This window comes from Phocoena sinus, chromosome 19 (genome assembly GCF_008692025.1).
Source record: "Phocoena sinus isolate mPhoSin1 chromosome 19, mPhoSin1.pri, whole genome shotgun sequence".
In the NCBI taxonomy this organism is placed as follows: domain Eukaryota; kingdom Metazoa; phylum Chordata; class Mammalia; order Artiodactyla; family Phocoenidae; genus Phocoena; species Phocoena sinus.
In genome coordinates, this window is record NC_045781.1 from 22,571,083 (window position 1) to 22,588,691 (window position 17,609).

The 17,609-nt window shown below is 50.2% G+C and overlaps 1 protein-coding gene across 3 annotated transcripts in view; it reads left to right on the forward strand.

The window, feature by feature from the left end:
• Positions 1 to 7,335: 7,335 nt before the first annotated feature.
• Positions 7,336 to 17,609, forward strand: part of GPT2 (glutamic--pyruvic transaminase 2) — a 33,199-nt gene continuing 22,925 nt past the window's right edge. Inside the window, exons 1-3 of one of the 3 annotated variants that reach the window (XM_032613866.1) lie at positions 7,336 to 7,354; positions 8,197 to 8,460; positions 15,850 to 15,939. In XM_032613866.1, the coding sequence (XP_032469757.1) occupies positions 8,218 to 8,460; positions 15,850 to 15,939 (333 nt within the window). In that variant the 5' untranslated portion in view covers positions 7,336 to 7,354; positions 8,197 to 8,217. Of the gene's footprint in view, positions 7,355 to 7,757; positions 7,963 to 8,196; positions 8,461 to 15,849; positions 15,940 to 17,609 lie in introns of those variants that run through there. The other 2 variants (XM_032613865.1, XR_004347012.1) reach the window with 2 other exon arrangements.

Here is a 17,609-nt window from a genome sequence, read left to right on the forward strand (position 1 = left end):
GTTCTGATAATCTCTTTCACCATAGATTAGTTTTACCTGATCTAGAACTTCATCTAATGGAATTATGTAATATATACTCCTTAGACACACTTTTTTTAAAAACATTTTTAATATCCCTGAAATTGGAATGTATCTTAGAAATTGGTGGTGTCTTAACAATTAAATGGCAGTGTTTTCTCATTTTTACTGTTTTATAAAATAATGGAATGTCTTACAGTCAATGTCACCTTCTATTTGATGAAGTGTATTATATATATACAGATGAAGCAAATATGGTGAAAATGTTAACAGTTGTTGAATCTAGTTGGTGTTACATGGGTGTCCTACTTTTCTGTGAGTTTGAAAAGTTTTATATAAGAAAGTTTACTGAATACAGAAGTAAATAAAAGGATACCACAATTGTTATACCTTTTTTCCCCGTTAATTAAAGTGATGCCTAAATAATGGAATTGGCTGGAGCCCTTCTTGTCCTCTGCGAGGCCCTGATTATAGTAGGGACCTGGACACTCTAGACAGAGTAGCACAAGATTATCAGTCTTTGTAAGATTTGCTTTTTTCTCACATATATTAGTTTTCTTCCCTCTATCTCCCCAAACTTTTCAAAAGCCAAGAGCCTCTGTCCTCTGTGTCCCAAGTCAGTGAGAAAGGGGAGCTCTGCACTTGTGACCAAAGTGTCTAATCAAGCATCTAATCCAAATCTATGGCAAGAAAGAAAAGCTGGAGGCCCAGAACCAGGGCCTTGCAGCTGGAAGGCCAAGGTGCTGGTCCTCTAAGTAAAGAAGCACTTCCAGTTGCTCCTTGTGAGTGGTGCTTCTGGCGTGAAAGCTGACACTTTTCTTTGCACTTATAGGGAAGGTGGCAGGGGCCAGCAGGCCCTATCCTCATCATCTGGGACTTGCATCACTGCTGTACCATCCAGCAGAAATGGTCCTAAAAGGTCTGAACTCCTTTCCTATCCTGGAATCTGGCTTCCCCAGTCCCTTACCCTGTCACCTTTAGGAAGAGGCAGCCTGCCCTTTGTCCATGGAGGCAGAGAAGGTGACTCCACACTGCATATGTCACTTCAGCCACAGGCAGAATTACAGCTGAGCACATCATGGCACAGACGTAGGTTTCCAATGGGAAGTTCAGACTTTGCCATTAGATAACCCATGTGGCCCAGAAGAAATCTCCAGCTCTTCCATTCCCAGTTTCCTCATTTGTAGGACAGGCTAAATAGCACCCACCGCTCAGGGTGGCTGAAAATTAAGAGGACAAAAGGGAAAGCACTTAGCAAACTGTAAAACTACTTTAAATGTGGGCAGTTAACTTTTGGGGGGGAAGGGTGAGAGAAACATTTGTCAGCTGAAAAAAAAAGCACAACCTAAAAGTTGAGAGTTATGCTTTATTTGGGGGACAAAACTGAGGACTTAAGCCCGGAAGACAGACTCTCAGATAGCTCTGAGGGACTGCTCTGAAGAAGTAAGTGAGGAGCCAGGATATATAAGAGTTTTTGCAACAAAAATCAGGTGGTTGGAACATTAAAAAATTACTGGGTTTTTAAATTTTATTTATTTTATTTATTTATTTTTGGCTGTGTTAGTTCTTTGTTGCTGTGCGTGAGCTTTTCTCTAGCTGCGGTGAGCAGGGGCTACTCTTCATTGCGGTGTGAGGGCTTCTCATTGTGGTGCCTTGTCTTTGTTGCAGAGCACGGGCTCTAGGTGCGGGGGCTTCGGTAGTGGTGGCTAATGGGCTCTAGAGCGTGGGCTCAGTAGTTGTGGCGCACGGGCTTAGTTGCTCCATGGCATGTGGGATCTTCCCAGACCAGGGCTCAAACCCATGTCCCCTGCATTGGCAGGTGAATACTTAACCACTGTGCCACCAGGGAAGTCCCTTTTTTTTTTTTAAATTTATTTATTTCGGCTGTGCCGGGTCTTAGTTGCAGCATGCGGGCTTCTTAGTTGCGGCACGCGGACTTCTTAGTTGTCGCATGTGGACTCTTAGTTGCAGCACGCAGGCTTCTTAGTTGCAGCAAGTGGACTCAGTTGTGCGGCATGCGGGCTTCTTAGTTGCCACATGCATGCGGGATCTAGTTCCCCGACCAGGGATCAAACCTGGGCCCCCTGCATTAGGAGCGCAGAGTCTTATGCACTGGACCACCAGGGAAGTCCCAAAAGATTACCGTTAATTAAAGAAAACCAGACATCTCAAGTTAATGAATTTAATGATTTTCTATGTTTGGTAAGATGCGAGAGTCTGGGCTCATTGAAATCATTCCTTTGATGTGCATCTTAACTATCTAGGGCCAGTATCCTGTTTTCTCCATCCTGAGTCCCCTCAGGGTGCACAGTGAGGGATGGCTGCAGTGGCTGCCGGCTTGATGGCTGCAACATCCTTTGCTTACTGATCTGGCAGGCAATATTTTTCATCCACACACTTCATCTCAGATCTCAATTGGCTGATGGTGTGGGCAGCAGTCATAGCCCCCACTGGCCCCTATCCCCATGGAGGCAATGAGGCGCACAGCATGGAGGAAATAAAGACACCAGCTTCCTGGTGTTTTTACCAGGCCCTGGCTTGTCCCACTTCACCTGTTACCTACCTGGTGGAGACCACAGGGAATTTACTATGGTCACATATTATTTAAAAGGTGCTTAGAGTGACATCAGCAAGATGGTGGACTAGGAAGCACTAGGCCCTTGGAATGTTCCCCCATGGAAACATTAAATCAACAACTAGAGATTGGCTAAACTAACTTAAGAGGAGCTCTGCAAATCAGTCAAAGACCTATAGCAACCAAGCAAATGCCCAGTTTAAGTAAAAGCCACATTCAAAATGCAAGAAGTTTTGTGGTGTTTTACTTGCCCCTGCCCCACACTCTCCTCAGCGTGGCACACAGTGGTTTAGGGGAAGTGGCGATCCAATCCCCAGTTTTCCTCCATGAACCAGAGAAGGCAGAGTGGACCTAATTTTCAACATTTTAACCTGTGTGGAAGCTGTCTGATTGGTCCCTGTGTCGCCTAACTTGGAGCTCAGATGGCCAAACATGGCACAGCTCAGATCTCAGGCTGGGAAAACCTGTGGGCAGCAGTGGGCATGGCTCATGAAAGCCACAGGGGGAATACAGACCCACATATGCCTGGGGCAGAAGATTACTGATTGAAGAATACAATATACCACCTAGATCCCTTTAAAAAGCAGGGTGAGACACTTAGGGAAATTAAAACATTTAAAAGGTGCCGTGCATATGGGAGAATTGGGAATCGGAGTTTTTCGCTAACAGGGTGGCTCAAAGTGAGCCCTTAGATATTTTCAAGAGAGGAGTTGGCCATGCACTTGATTAGAGGGTTGGGAATGTCAGCCCCACCTCCCAAACTCCAGAGAGGTGAGTGAGTCTAGAGGTTAAGTTTAATCACCAGTGGTCAATGATGTAATCAATCATGCCTATGTAATGAAGCCTTGATTAAAAACTCTTGAACAGGGAGCCTTGGGGAGCTCATGGGTTGGTGAACGTGAAACCAAGTCCCCCTAAAACCGAGATCCCTTACCGAGTTTATGATTAATCTATCCAAAACATTATTTCTTTTCTTCCTTCTGACCTCAATTCTGTGCTAACTGAAATCTAATCAACCAGAGTCAGATGACTAAAACTGCTGTTGTAGGTAACATCACTAAGATAACATTGTTAATGTACAAAAATCGGTTGTAGATCTCATCATTAACGACAAACTCAGGTTGTTTCGCCAGGGCAGGATGAGCCCCCCCAGGCCATGGACCACCTGACCAGAGACATCCTGACTCCTGAAACTATGATCAAGAAATGTCACAAGACGATGATTAATCCCAGCCTCTTTTTTCTTCCCCTTTCAAAAAACCCTGAACTCAAAGACCAAATAGGAATGGGTCTGAGGCTTGTCTCCCCACTCCTTTGCTTTGATGCCCTACAGTAAATGCTGTACTTTCCTTCCCACAGCTTGGTGTCAGTAGATTGGCTTTGCAGTGCATCAGCAAGTGGACTCAACTTTGGTAAGGGTAACAAACACACCCATGTGCTGGGAGGATGGTATGCCCTCCTCCACTTCTCGTGCCACTGCTCTCCTCCCCATACCTGCCCTACACATCTCTTCCATTTGGCTGCTCCTGAGTTATATCCTTTATAATAAAATTGTTATAATAAGTATAGAACTTCCCTGAGTTCTGTGAGTCATCCTAGAGAATTACTGAATCTGATCAAGGGGTTGTGGGATCCCTTGAGTTTGTAGTTGTCGGACACAAGGGCAGGTAGCTTGGGGACTCCATTTGTGGCTAGTGTCACAAGTGGGGGCAGTCTTATGGGACTGAGCCTTTAACCTTTGAGATCCTAAGTTCAGGTCTCAGCTCTGCCACTTATTAGCTGTGTGATCTTGATAAGCAGCCCAATCTCTCTGAACATCAGTTTTGCTATCTGTGTAATAAGGATCATAGTAGTAAACATGTTAGGGTTGCTCTGAGGCTTGTATGAAATGATGCAGTAAAGCGCTAAGCACAGTATCTGACATATTAAAAATGCTTAATAACTACTAGCTATAATTTTAATAATATTATTACTAATAAAGAAAGCTTTGGGCCAGGCCACCCTGATACTAAACCTAAATCACAGATAATCTGTGCCTGTTTCCCCAGGCATAAAATAGGAAACAGATTCCCTTTCTTTAAGAACTAGAATCCAGGAGTTCAGGGTTTTTAGAGCACTAGTCACCCATCCTCCTTGTATTGACGCCTTTACAATAAATGCTGCGTTTTCCTTTCCCCCACACACAAAATAATAATAATAATAATTAAAAGAATTAGAATCCAAAACTCCAAAAACTAAAGGAGTAAATGAGAACAACAAATGACAAGGGCTTATGGTATTGCATAAATATTTTTTTCTCTTAAGTTCCTAAGTCCCAAAACTATTTCGCAATCTTCTCTAGGTGAAAGATTCTGTGGCTTCATGAAGAAAATATCTGGGAAAACTCAGAGGGTAAACCAGTTGGAAGTATTGATTTGAGCCATTGCTTAATATTTTGTCTGTTTTGGGCGCTGAATAGCTGAGGTCATTGAGTTTGCTGCTAAGGATTCTCTTTATATTAGTCCCTTGGACTGTTTCTGAAACCTTTCCCAAATGTCCTCCATGGAAGAAGTAAAGTCAGAGTCCTCATATCCCGGCAAGACCAGGGAGCAAGAAATCAAGGAATGTGGAACAACAGACACACTCTGAATAAAGGAGGTTGTGTTTGCTTCTGAAGCTTATACAACTGTTCTTCCTCTTCCGCTCCTCTACTCTTCCCTCTCCCTGTTCTCCAATACGTGGATTTTGTTGAGTCAGCTGCTAAGACCACAACGTGTCTGCATCTGTTTTGAAATGTTATCAATTCAATACTGAACTGCAAATACTGCTTTTGTGAAATGTCTCTATTCAGCACTCACGTGCTGCCCATCTCCTGCTGGACTGCAAACACCTTGAGAGCATGGACCTTGTAGAATTGACTTCCTCATTCATTCAACAAAAATTTACTGAGAACCTCTGTGTGCCAGGTATCATTCCAGGTTCTAGGGATGCAGAGGAGCCTGTCCATTTCCCATCACCCCACACCCTAGTCCAGGCCAACCCACAAGCCTGGTCTCTGCATGTATGGGCTGCAGCACTGGGTTAGGAATCACACTTCCTGCTCTACACTTAACTGTGCCACCTGAAAAGATTAAGTAACAAGTCAATCTCTCTGAGCTTCAACTGTAAAATAGGGATAATGTCTGCCCTTTCTCTTTCATTGATGTCTATCAGGTTCGAACTCCGTGATAGGCAAGAAAGTGCTTTGCAAATTGTGAAGTGTGGTTCACAGGAAAGTAAGGGAGCTTTCTTCTCATGCAATCATGACAGGTTGGCAAAGGACATATTTGGGACACTAGTTTTCTACAATGGTGACGTGGGAGCCCACGTACATGGGCTATGTGCTGGGCGTAGATGGGCTATGTGCTGGGTGTTGTTTTTCTCAGTTGCGCAGATGGATTTGTGCTCACCTAAGCCCGCCCTACCTCCCAGCCCACTGTCCCTTCTGATCAGGGGTGGAGACAGCAGGAAGGGACTGTGTTTACAGCATACACAGGTCAAGGTTAAGCGTGTTTTGGAGGTAGAAAGGAGCATGTGGGTGTGTGGCTCCCCAAGTGGGCAGAGCGAGTAAGAATATGACATTAAAGGCAGTGGAGTCCTTAGAGAAGCTAAGCTCCCCAGGGGAGAATCTTTTACCTGGAGACTGAATACCTAGCCATTGAGACAGAGGCTAGGAAGGAGCTAGTGCAGACACAGGTGCTGGGGATGGAACCAGTGATGAGAAGCCCAAATAACTTTCCAGGGACCTCAGCAGGCCAAGACAGTTTGCTAACATAGGAATTCTCAGCGCGATCTTTGGTTTCTGTTGCTCTCCCCATCCCCCTTTCCCCTTCATTGGTAATCAATTTATTTAATCAAAGTATATGGCATTCCCTTGATAAGGATGAACAAGAGTGATCCACAGCACTAGGTTCCAAACTCTTGACTTTTACAGTTACCTCACTGAACTTTCCCCAGAGTCCCACTAGGTAGGTGTGTTACCCCTTTTCACAGATGGGGAAACTAGGCTTACAAAGGCTAAGTAACATGTTCAAAGTCAGCCAAGTGGTAAGTGGCTATATGCACCTATATTCAAACCCAGATTTTCTAGTACCTTCTCCCTTACACTGCTGTGTTTTTTAAGTTCCTCTTGCCCCCCACTTTCACGAATCTAATGTGTGTGTATTTGTTGGGGTGAGGAAGCTCTGGACTGTTTATCTGCCTGAAAACACCTAGACACAGAATTTCCAAGCCCAGGAGGGACCTCAGAGGTCATTTAATCCAACTTATTTTGCAGATAGAGAATCTGAGGCCCAGAGACAGGAAGTGACTTCTCCCACATCCTCTCTGTCGATTTTGTTGTCTCAGAACAGTTGTCTTCCATTCCTACTCCTGCCCTGCACTCACTCTGGGTAAGCCAGGATGCCTTTTCCTGCAGGTACCTCAGCCAAAATAATAGTTACCATGCGCTGAGCATTCATCAGCAAACGTTTACTGGGTGCTTACTATGTACTGCGAACACTCAGAGGTGTTGTGAATATGATGAACAAAAAAACGCTGCCCCTGCTCTCTAGAGCTTTCATGGTTAATGGGGGTAGAAAGGAAATTAACACAGGTAACGGAGGTGTGGTAGCGTTATGGAGCTGTCAGGAAGCCTGACCACCTGGTATATACCAGCTGCTTAGTCCTTTAATTTTCACGACATTCCTCAGAGGCTGTGAGCTGATCTCCGTTTTGACGACAAGGAAACCGACGCTGAGACGGGTAAGAGTGGCAGTCAAGCCCAAAACTCCTAAGCCCCGCTTCTTACCAGCCCCCTTCTTACCAGCCCCCGTAGAGCGGCCACTGCCACCGTCGGGCCCTGGATGATGAAACCCGGGGCGAGGACTGCACCATCTCTCAGCCTGTGTCCTTGCAGGTGTTGGGGGAAGGGATGTAGGGGGGAATGCAGGATGCGCTTCCAGGGAGAAGCTGCAAATAGCTCTAAATTCGCAGAAGTTTGAGAAGGGCAGACCCCGCCAGGACCCGTACCGGCACCGCATCCCCTCTGCCAGACAAAAGAGCCCGCCCAGCCTACAGCAGAGCCAGGCCACCGCTCCCGCCTCTTGCCCGGCCCCCGATCAGGCCAGCGCGGGGCACTATGGGACTTGTAGTTCGACCAGCTCTCCACACCTGCTCTGAAAACAGACTAGGGAACTACAAGGCCCAGGAGCCAGCTGGCAGGCCCGGGCGGACTCGCCGGCTGTGGGTGTGCGAGAGCAGGAGCCGTGTGGTGCGGGAGCTGGGATGCGGCTGCGGGCGCCAGAGCCGAGGAGCAGCTCCAGGCGTGCGCTCTAGCCGGACTAGAAGAGGGGGTGGCCAGGTGGCGACAGGCACGTTGCATGCATGCATTGGGAGCAGACTTTGCAAAACCCTTGTTGTGCGGTGCTTTGGCTCTGCAGCGGCGAGGTGCAGGGTCCGAGTCGACGGGGGATGGGCACCCGTCCCAGAAGCCAGGCTGGCACCGCTAGCTGCAAGAGCCCTTGGCTGGGCTTGGGGACGGGTGTCGGCGTGCCCGCCTTGGGCTGTGCGTGACGTGTGTGTTCTCTTCCCCTTTTTGTCCCAAGGTTTCTCTGGGCGGGCGCGCGATGCAGCGGGCGGCGGCGCTGGTCCGGCGGGGCTGCTACCCCCGGACCCTCGGCCCCTGGGGCCGTGGTCAGAGCAGCGCGGCCGCCGAGGCCTCGGCGGTGCTCAAGGTGCGGCCCGAGCGGAGCCGGCGCGACCGCATCCTTACGCTCGAGTCCATGAACCCGCAGGTGAAGGCGGTGGAGTACGCGGTGCGGGGACCCATCGTGCTCAAGGCCGGCGAGATCGAGCTCGAGCTGCAGAGGGTGAGCGCTGGCTCCAGGGTCCGTGGGGCGGGAGGGCCCTGGGAGGCTAGGGGGCACTGGTGGGGTGGGGGGGAAGAGTAGCAGCTGTCTCCTGCTGGGGTTCGCCCGCTGGACTTTCTCCCACCCGCGTGGCCAGCTCTTTCATTCGGCCCACCTTGGCTAAAACGATAGAATGCCCTCCCCCCATCCCTTTACCCGCCAGTGCCTGGCACCTGGCACAAAGAAAGGCCCTCAGATACGGTTCACTTGTTGAATTGAATTCATCAGTTATAATTGAGCTGCCCTTAGTGCCAGGCACTGCCTGCTATGTGGCCGTCCTACCCGCGTGGAACCAAGATCCATGGGGGGGTGGGGGTGGGGGTGAGGACGACAACAGGCAGTAAAGAAAGAAACCAGAATTTTAGAGATCACATTAGGTACCAGGGGAGGGAGGAAGGCTCTGAGGAGACTTAGGTTTGCTCACGAAGATTTTCTTTCTCTGTCTGAGACCTTTTGGGTCATTTTGCCAGTAACGATTCCCTGACAAAAGTGGAGTTGTTGCAGAGTGTCCTGCACAATTCCTTCCCTTAGGCCCCCTTTGGAACCCTGACTGACAGCCATATCTTGTTCTCCCAGTGGGTAGCAGAGGCTTGGGCCTTTTGGGCCTTGGTAGGGTGGCCCTGGGACGTTCTTCCTCCTGGTGGCCGGCTGGCTGGGACCTTAACTTGAGTTCATAGCTGTGTGTAAAGTGACCACACACCCAGTAGTGATTTCTGCCTCCCTGCAACCAGGGCGGCTGGGGTGGGTGTAAGAGATGCCCCTGTAGGATACCAGAGTTCTAACCCAGGTGGAATTCAGGAGGCGGAGTCAAGAGGGTAATGTAAAAAAAAGTAAACACTCCTAAGTTTTGTAAGAACTGATGACAGCAGTCACCCAGCTGCTTGCCTAAGATAGTTCTAACCCAGAAGAGGGGAGGGTTCCTTGATCTCGCTCTCACAGGCACCAGAACTGGATGTCTTGGGGGTGAGTTGGCCACTTAACATTCCTTGAATGCATGGGAGGAAGCCGTGGTGGGACCATTACATTAACGTGGGGACTTTGGGGGGTTGATGAGCTCATGGCTCGCTGAGACCTTGTTGGGACACTCAGTTCTGCTGACTCAAAACAGTGAGTTGGACAAGTCAGAGTCCAGTGTCTCCCTCTGACTCCTTGCAGGGCTAAGTTTAAAGCTTGGCCCACAGAAGGCTGGCTCGGTTTCTGTGCCTCCCTGTCCCGAAGGTGGGCCACAGGCAGAGAAAACGGGCTTTTGCTGCTCTGCTCCTTGCTGATACCTGACAGACTCTAGCTGGCCCTCCTTAAGACAACAGTCTCCCTGATAAGGCTGAGATTAAATTGTTTCCGGTTTATCACTTTACAACTGATTTTTCTGGTTCCAGAACTTGTAGGGGTTCCACGGATTATCTCTGCCTGTTGTTAAATAGCAGCTCGCGTGTGGGCTCCATGAAGTGCAAGGATGATTAAGGCAGAAGGGGACACTGTCTTTGCCTTCAGGGATCTGATTGCCATATTGTCCTCTGGACCTGAGCTTCTCTTCCCCCAATTCTTTAAGGATTGGTGGGATTTTTTTAGCAGGCACAGAAAATGTGAGAGCATTCCAGGTGGAAGGAGGGCTGTGAGCAAAGACAGAAGGTTGGGAAGTTCTGGGCATTTGGGGAAGGGAATTGGTGCCATTTGGAGAGAACTGTCTGGCAGAGAGATATGGTAGATGAATAAGATGGAAAAGGGGGACTGGAGTCTTGTGTGCTGGGCTCAGTACTTTATGGTGCAAAGTTTGGTGTGCAATGGGGAACCAGGATGGTGTTCCAACAGGGTATGGCTCCATCACTGAGGTGGAGAAATTTCTTGGTCATTTGGGCTGGAAACACCCTGTGATTTCTAGGACAGATGGCCCCACTGCCATGTTCTACCCCTGAGTAAGTTGAGACATTCTTTCTGTCCACCTACATTCTCCGGTGCTTTTGTTCAAATTCATCCCTTCTTATTCTCTTCTCACTTGGTCGAATCTCAGTTGCCTGATTCTTGGTGCTGGAGATAATAGCCCCAGCCAAGCCAGCATAGCCTTGCTTAAACCTTTCATTCTCTAGAGACAGCCTCTCCATTTTGCTAGCTTAAACAGTGCCCCTTCTGAGAGAGCCATATTTTCCCAGTCTTTTTTTTTTTTTGGCTTGGCTTGGCTTGCGTTGGCTTTGCACAGCTTCGTTTTTTCTACCTCCATTTTGAACTCTAATGATCAAAACTGGACTGATGTTATTTTAAAGGGTTCGATTTGGTTAGAGATGGGATTTGTAGAGTTGAGTGACTTGGGGTAAATCTTCAATCCTCTCTGGGCTTTGGTTTCCCTAGTCTATAAAAGGAAGGTCGGGTGGGCCCAGGGTTTTTCCCCAGGTCCTGACTTTTGTGCCTTTTTGTCCATCTGAAGACCTTTAAGCTGCCTTTTGGAATCATTTCACCAGGTGCTCTGTAAATAGTACCGGCTGATTGGCTGGACACGTGGCTCTGGTTGTTTTTTCTTTTAACATCTTGACTGAAGTATAATTGCTTTACAATGGTGTGTTAGTTTCTGCTGTATAACAGAGTGAACCAACTATACGCATACGTATATCCCCATATCCCCTCCCTCTTGCGTCTCCCTCCCACCCTCCCTATCCCACCCCTCTATGTGGTCACAAAGCACCGAGCTGATCTCCCTGTGCTATGCGGCTGCTTCCCACTAGCTATCTATTTTACATTTAGTAGTGTATATATGTCAATGTGGCTCTGGTTTTTGACTGTGGGGTGGCTTGCCAGGCAAGTCTCGTCTATCTTGCTTGGTGGTAGGAGTGGAGGAGAATGTTCAGGAGAGCCTGAAGGAGGAGGGGCACTTGACTAAGTGGGTGTGTGAAAGGGGCCATTCTCCTCCAGCCTGGGCTGTGTGCTCTCAGGGAGGCCCTGTTTCTCCCTGACAGCAGCTCTAAGTGGGAGAACCTATCAGCTTTTCAGATCCTGGTGTTCATTGGGAGCAGCATTTAAAAATAAGCGGCCATTAGTAGGAGTTTTGAAAAGATCTGTCTGTTCCTCCTCAACCTACTTCTTTTTCCCTTGTTTTATTGGGGGAAGGGAGGAGGTTGGCATAAGTGGAGACAGGAAGGCTTCTGTTTGTAAAAGTACACAGAGTCAGGGCAAAACATTTACGAAGGGAAAAACTGAATACTGTTAACATCAGTGTGTGCTGCAACTAAACACAGTAAAAGTGGAGAATGCTGTAGCACCTCCTTATCGTTAGCTAAGAACTAAGTCTGGAAACTCTGGATGTGCCAAGCACAAGAGGTGAAATCTCATCGATCATTTTCTTTAGAGCTTAGATACTATCTTAAAATAAAGAAATTTGTAGTGTAGGCTTCCATTTGGATGAACCCTCCACCCACCCACCCTGCCCAAGTCACCAAGGACCTGCATCCTGGGCTTTGCCTTTATGTGCTGTGGGCCTCAGACAAGTTACTCAGAGCACCTTGGCCTCAGTTATTCCTCTGCAAAATGAGCCCAATGTATTTCTCCTAAAGACTAGTTGGAGATGTTTAGTGATGATGCTTTGAACAGCTAGAAACCAGTCAGAGCTCTTTTTTTTTTTTTTGGTCCGCGCTAAATGGCTTGTGGGATCTTATTAGTTCCCCTACCAGGGATTGAATTTATGCCCTCAGCAGTGAAAGTGTGGAGCCCTAACCACTGGACCGCCAGGGAATTCCCCAGTCAGAACTCTTAAGAGTCTTCATTTTCAAGATAATGAGAGTTGCTTGGGGAGAGTGCCAGGGGTCACTCTTTCTTTGCCTTCCCCTTGAGTCTCTGGGTCTAGGAATGTGGGGTTTGCTCTCCTGCCTGGGCCTTAGCCTTGCTATCTTGAATTATCCTGTTTGGAGCTCGTTCAGCTTTCATCCCTGCAAACCTCAGCTTCTACTGTTGACCCTCCCACAGGCCCCTAGACTTCAGGAACCTACGTCCAGCCTTCCCTGCTTCCATGGTTAGGAAACTCAGCCCTTGGAGCTCCCACCTCATCTCTTTTTTTTTTTTTTTTTTTTGCGGTACGCGGGCCTCTCACTGTTGTGGCCTCTCCCGCTGCAGAGTACAGGCTCTGGACGTGCAGGCTCAGCGGCCATGGCTCATGGGCCCAGCCGCTCTGCGGCATGTGGGATCCTCCCGGACCGGGGCACGAACCCGTGTCCCCTGCATCGGCAGGCGGACTCTCAACCACCGTGCCACCAGGGAAGCCCCCACCTCGTCTCTTAATCACAGGCCTGTATAGGTTTGGCTCGGTTTCTTCCAGCTTTGCCTGTCATAATGGTCGGGGCCAGACCCTGTGCTGAGCCTCGGTTTCCTCAGCTGTGCAGCGCACCTGTTTTCAGGGACCCTGGGGACTAGCTGGGTTTGTCTCTGGGGCTTCCGTCTGGAGCTCTCTGTTGGACTTCCTGCCTGCCCAGTCTTGCTCATGGCCCTGGGGTCTTTTCACGTGGCCTTCCTGGCCTGGAGCCAGCTGTGCCCTCTCTCCCTTCTCTGAGTCCACTTCTTCATCAGCCTGGGCTCTGAAGGTGGTAGCCTCTCCTGTGTTGCCCACTTCTGTCACAGGGCATGATTCATAAGTGTTTGTTGAAGGAGAGGGAGGCTCTCTGGGGACTCACCGTCCTACCAAACCTTCCCGCTCGCACGTCACATGAAATGACAGGAGCCACCCCTACCTCGAGGAAACTGCCTTGTGCCTGTTAGAATTGTCCATTGTCCTAATGCTGGGCCTGTGAGCTGGGAAGGACAATGCTAACTCCTTTTTCCTTCTCCCTGCTAACACCCTCTGAAATAAGCCATCCCCAGAGCCTGGGGGCCTTCTCCTTGAGCCCTCCTTGAGCTGAACTGTGGGAAGAGAGCCCCCCTGTGTTGGCTCTCATCTCAGTGCCCCACAGGGAGGCAGCTCTGGGCAGGATGTGTGCAGATGAGTTAAACAGGTGGGCTCTAGGATGCTGGGAATTGGAACTAGAAAGCTATGTGCTGACCTGGCAGGCTCCCGGAGGGCGGGGCTGAGGTGAGGTTGCCATTGGGTGTGCGTGCAGGCCTGGATGAGTCACTGTGGGCAGGAGCCTGCCCCTGACTCCTTGGTATTTCCCAACCCATGTAGATCTCAAGTACCTAGATACAGGAGTCTCCTTTGTATGGTGGCCCTTGGCTGGGCAGGCTGGTCCCCTGCCCATTCAGAGGAGCCAGTTTCCCACCCTGCAGCTCGTCCATCATAGCGAACGAAGTGTCTGGAGACCATAGGTACCCAGACCCGAGAAAGGAGATGCTCTATGCTCCTAGGCTGCTTGTTGGCAGGCCCCAGATTGGTTGAACAGTGCAGGGTGAGGACACAGGAAAGGAACATCCAGGGATCTGTTCCAGGCATTATTCTCTCCCTGCATTGGGCTGGCTGAGGGCCCACAGCTGTGTGTTGTAGTTCCTGGCCCTTGACTGTGACACATTTACTCCCTACCGAAGAATGGGCTGTGCCCACACCATGGAAATCACCTGAGTTCAGCTAGCCAGGCCTGGGGGACCGTGGCAGTTGAGTCAGGCTGACAGAGCGTCCCATGCCAGGAGCCCAGGCCAGTGCCAAGGAGTGGGTCAGGTCTGCCCCTTTGCACACAGTGGCCTGGATTGCTCCACCTGTGGGACGAGCCCTGAGGCCACATGCCCCGAAGCCTGTCTCCAGGGTGCCTGCCATCACCCCAGCCCAGCCCTGGGCAGTGGGTGGTGCTGTCCCCCTGCCTTGGTCCCCTGAGATGTCTTTCCATATTGGCCAGCCCTGAAGAACTTGGTAAAAGGAGCAGGAGGTAATTAAAAGGCCTTTCTCCCCGCTACCCGCCACCAAACGTAGCTTTTGGAGACTTATCAGGCCCTGTTTATGACGGTCCAGTGCTGTTTCTGGGGTGCCCTCCTCAACGCCCCATGCCTCCTGGCTCCCGAAGCAGCTGGAGAATTTCTGTATGGGAGGGGCTGAGGAGTGGCAGATGAGGGTCAGGAAGACTTGTTCGGCAGGCAGCTGCTTTCATCCCTTAAGCCCACTGGTCTTTACTTAAGGGGTATATTACTGAGTTAAAAAAGGGAAAGTTTTCTAAAGTTGCTTTTATGCACACATTGTGTGAAATGGAGAAGGCAAGTGTCAGAACCATAGAATTGTACCTTTAAAATTTGTATTTAGGGTGCCTTTGGGGAAAGGGCAGCTGGAGATATGGGAAGGTGGCCAGGCATTCCACCCAGACCCCCCCTTGGTACTGCCACCCCTTGCCCCACCGCCTTCTTCCTCCACCATGACCCTTGTGACCTTGTTCCTGGTCCAGCTTTGTAAGATGATGATGTTTGTACTCTGCCAAGTGCTTTCATACTGTTTGTCTCAGATAATCCTTTCAGCTGCCCTGGGAGGTCCTTGAACCTGCTGTTGATTCTAACTCTTACAGTGGCTAATTCTGGATTTATCAGTGAGCTGCGTGGAGTTCCCACATTTCCAGATCCCCACAGTTCTCCATCCAAAATGCATTTTCTCCCTAGCAGCAGCCGGAGTGTCCTGCAGTCACCTCCCCAGTGACATTGTTGCCAGGGTTTCCGAGTTCCTCCTCTCTCTGCCATCTCTGTTCTGTGCTAAACGCATTGCTCAGGCAGTGGCCTCAGTTTTGCTCTTCAGCCAGTCTTTTCATCCCTGACGCTTTTTTTTTTTTTCAATATGAAAATCAGCCCACATTCTTCATCCTGCAAAGACAGGGTTGCAAGAGAATGACCCCCAAGAGGTCCCTGCTGATCAGTGTCTTCTGGAGGGGAGGGTGGCTGCAGTGTCCCAGTCATTCACTTAGGGGTGGAGGTGGAGCTGCGCTTGGGGGGAGGGAGCCGGCAGTTGTGGGATCCTCTCCCTGATGTTTTCTGCTGCAGACCCCTCCCTCCCTCCCACCACATTTGCCCCAGGGTCAGCGTGGACCTGCAGCTGCCTCAGGGTGCTCTGGCAGCCCAGGAAGCTCTTCTGGCCTTTTCAGAAAATGGGTAACCTTTTGAAGCTTTAATTTCCTAATCTGTAAAAAGGGTTGTATATGGGTTGGCCGAAAATTTCATTCGGATTTTTCCATAACATCTTATGAAAAACCGAAAAACCGAAACCAATTTTTGGGCCAACCCAGTACTGGCCCTTCCTCACAGGGGTGTTTGTGAAGGTCAAATGGGACCAAGCATGTCAAGGGCACTGGGCCTGACACCTGGCAAGGCTCAGAATAGGGCTGCTTATTAATATCTTGTTGAGCATCGCTTGGCCTCTGGAATCCAGGGTCTGAGAGTCACTGAGTAACCACCTGTTGCTTTCTCTCTACTCAGGGTATCAAAAAACCATTCACTGAGGTCATCCGTGCCAACATCGGGGATGCCCAAGCCATGGGCCAGCAGCCAATCACCTTCCTCCGACAGGTGAGCTGGCCCTCAGGAACAGAGGCCACTGGGACAGCAGGGAACCAGCCAGCCAGACCCATTACATTACCTCTGCCTCCTTGCCTGTCCAGCTCCCTCAGGACACAGCAGACACCAGAATCCCACAGGGAGGTGCCATTGAAGTAGCAGCCCCCTCCAGTGCCTGATGTCCCCACTGGTTCTCTCCCTCAGTCTCCTCCCCTTCCAAAGCTGTCTAAAATTCCTAAACCCATTTTGAGGATGCTCTAGTATACAAGGCTCCCAGGTGCATGGTCCTGGATGCTGAGTTTGGAGCTGGGTTGGTGAGGGCATCAGAGAGTAGATGGGAGAGGTAGAGGCCCAGTGGGCTGGGAGATGGTACGTGGGGGTCCAGGTATGGCTTCCCAAGTGAGAATCCCCAGGTTTGAGTGTTGGCTTTGCTGCTTACCAGCTGGGTGGCTTTGGGCAAGTGGAAATCACCAGACACTGCCTCGGAGGACTGCTGGGGGACTCCATGAGATGGAGAGTGTGAAGGCCCTCAAGAGGCACATTGCAGTGTTTCAGTTTGAGTGCCAATTGCAAGGATGCTACATGGGCCAAAACTGTGGGATTGGTGGGCTAGAGGGGAAGAGATAAGGTGGGAGAGTACTCCAGGGCCTGCTAGACAGAGGTTGGAGACCAGCTACAGCGAAAGCTTTTTCCCGGAGAAGGAATGGGGCAAAATTTGGTCCTTGTGTGGTTAAGGTTGGCAGGCTGGGGCAGGCAGCAAAGCTGAGTGCTGAATGCCCTGGTCTTTTCCTGCCCGTACTTCCTGCTGCAGGGACTGGCACACAGGAGGGGCGATCCTACCCTGCTCTCTGGGTGGAGGGTTGTTGGGGGCCCCAGGACCTCAGGCTGCAGCCCCTCAGGGAATTCACACAGGGTATGGGGGAGAAGAACCAAGGCTGGCAACGACCTCAGGAACATCCAGTGCATGGACTCCTATGGCCACTGTTGCAGACCTCAGGAGCGTGCCAGCTGCCCATGAATGTCAGGGGCCCCAAGCTGGGCCCATGGGGAGGAAGTGGATCAGACCAGACAGAGAGGCTCTGCCAGGGAAGTGGAGCAAGAGGAGGTCAGAGCATCCTGGTTGTCCTGGAAGCACACAGCTTAGGAGAGGAGAGGTCCAAGGTGGCTTCCCTCTGCAGAGGTTCCCCACACGTGCCTGGGGCGCCTCCTGTTGCCTCAGCCTTTTCTGGCTGGCTGGCACACTCCCGGATCCAGCTTGGTGCTGGCCTCCTCCAGCCTTCACAAGCACCCCAGGGAGGAGGGCAGGCTGGGTCACTGCCTATTGCACAAATCTTTTTGAAGAAAAGCTGGGCTCCAAGAAGCCTGCACCCGCCCAAAGTCCCCCAGCCGTGAGCCACAGCCTGCCTCAGTGCTCCTGGCACCGCTCTTAAGCTTCCAGCTTAGACTTGCCTGGTGAGTGGGGGTTTGCCAGCACTTTTGCAAACATTTCCTTGCTTAATCCTCTTAATTTGTGAGGTTAGGGTGATTTTCTCTGTTACAGAGATGAAAAAGCTGACTTGGTTTTCAGTTCTGGCCAGGAAAAGGGGTGATGGGGGGTGCTCAGGCTGTAGGCAGAGGTCTGTGCAATCCTGTCATCTGGGGTGCACCTGCCTCCTCAGCCCCAGCCCCCTGCTCTGGAACCC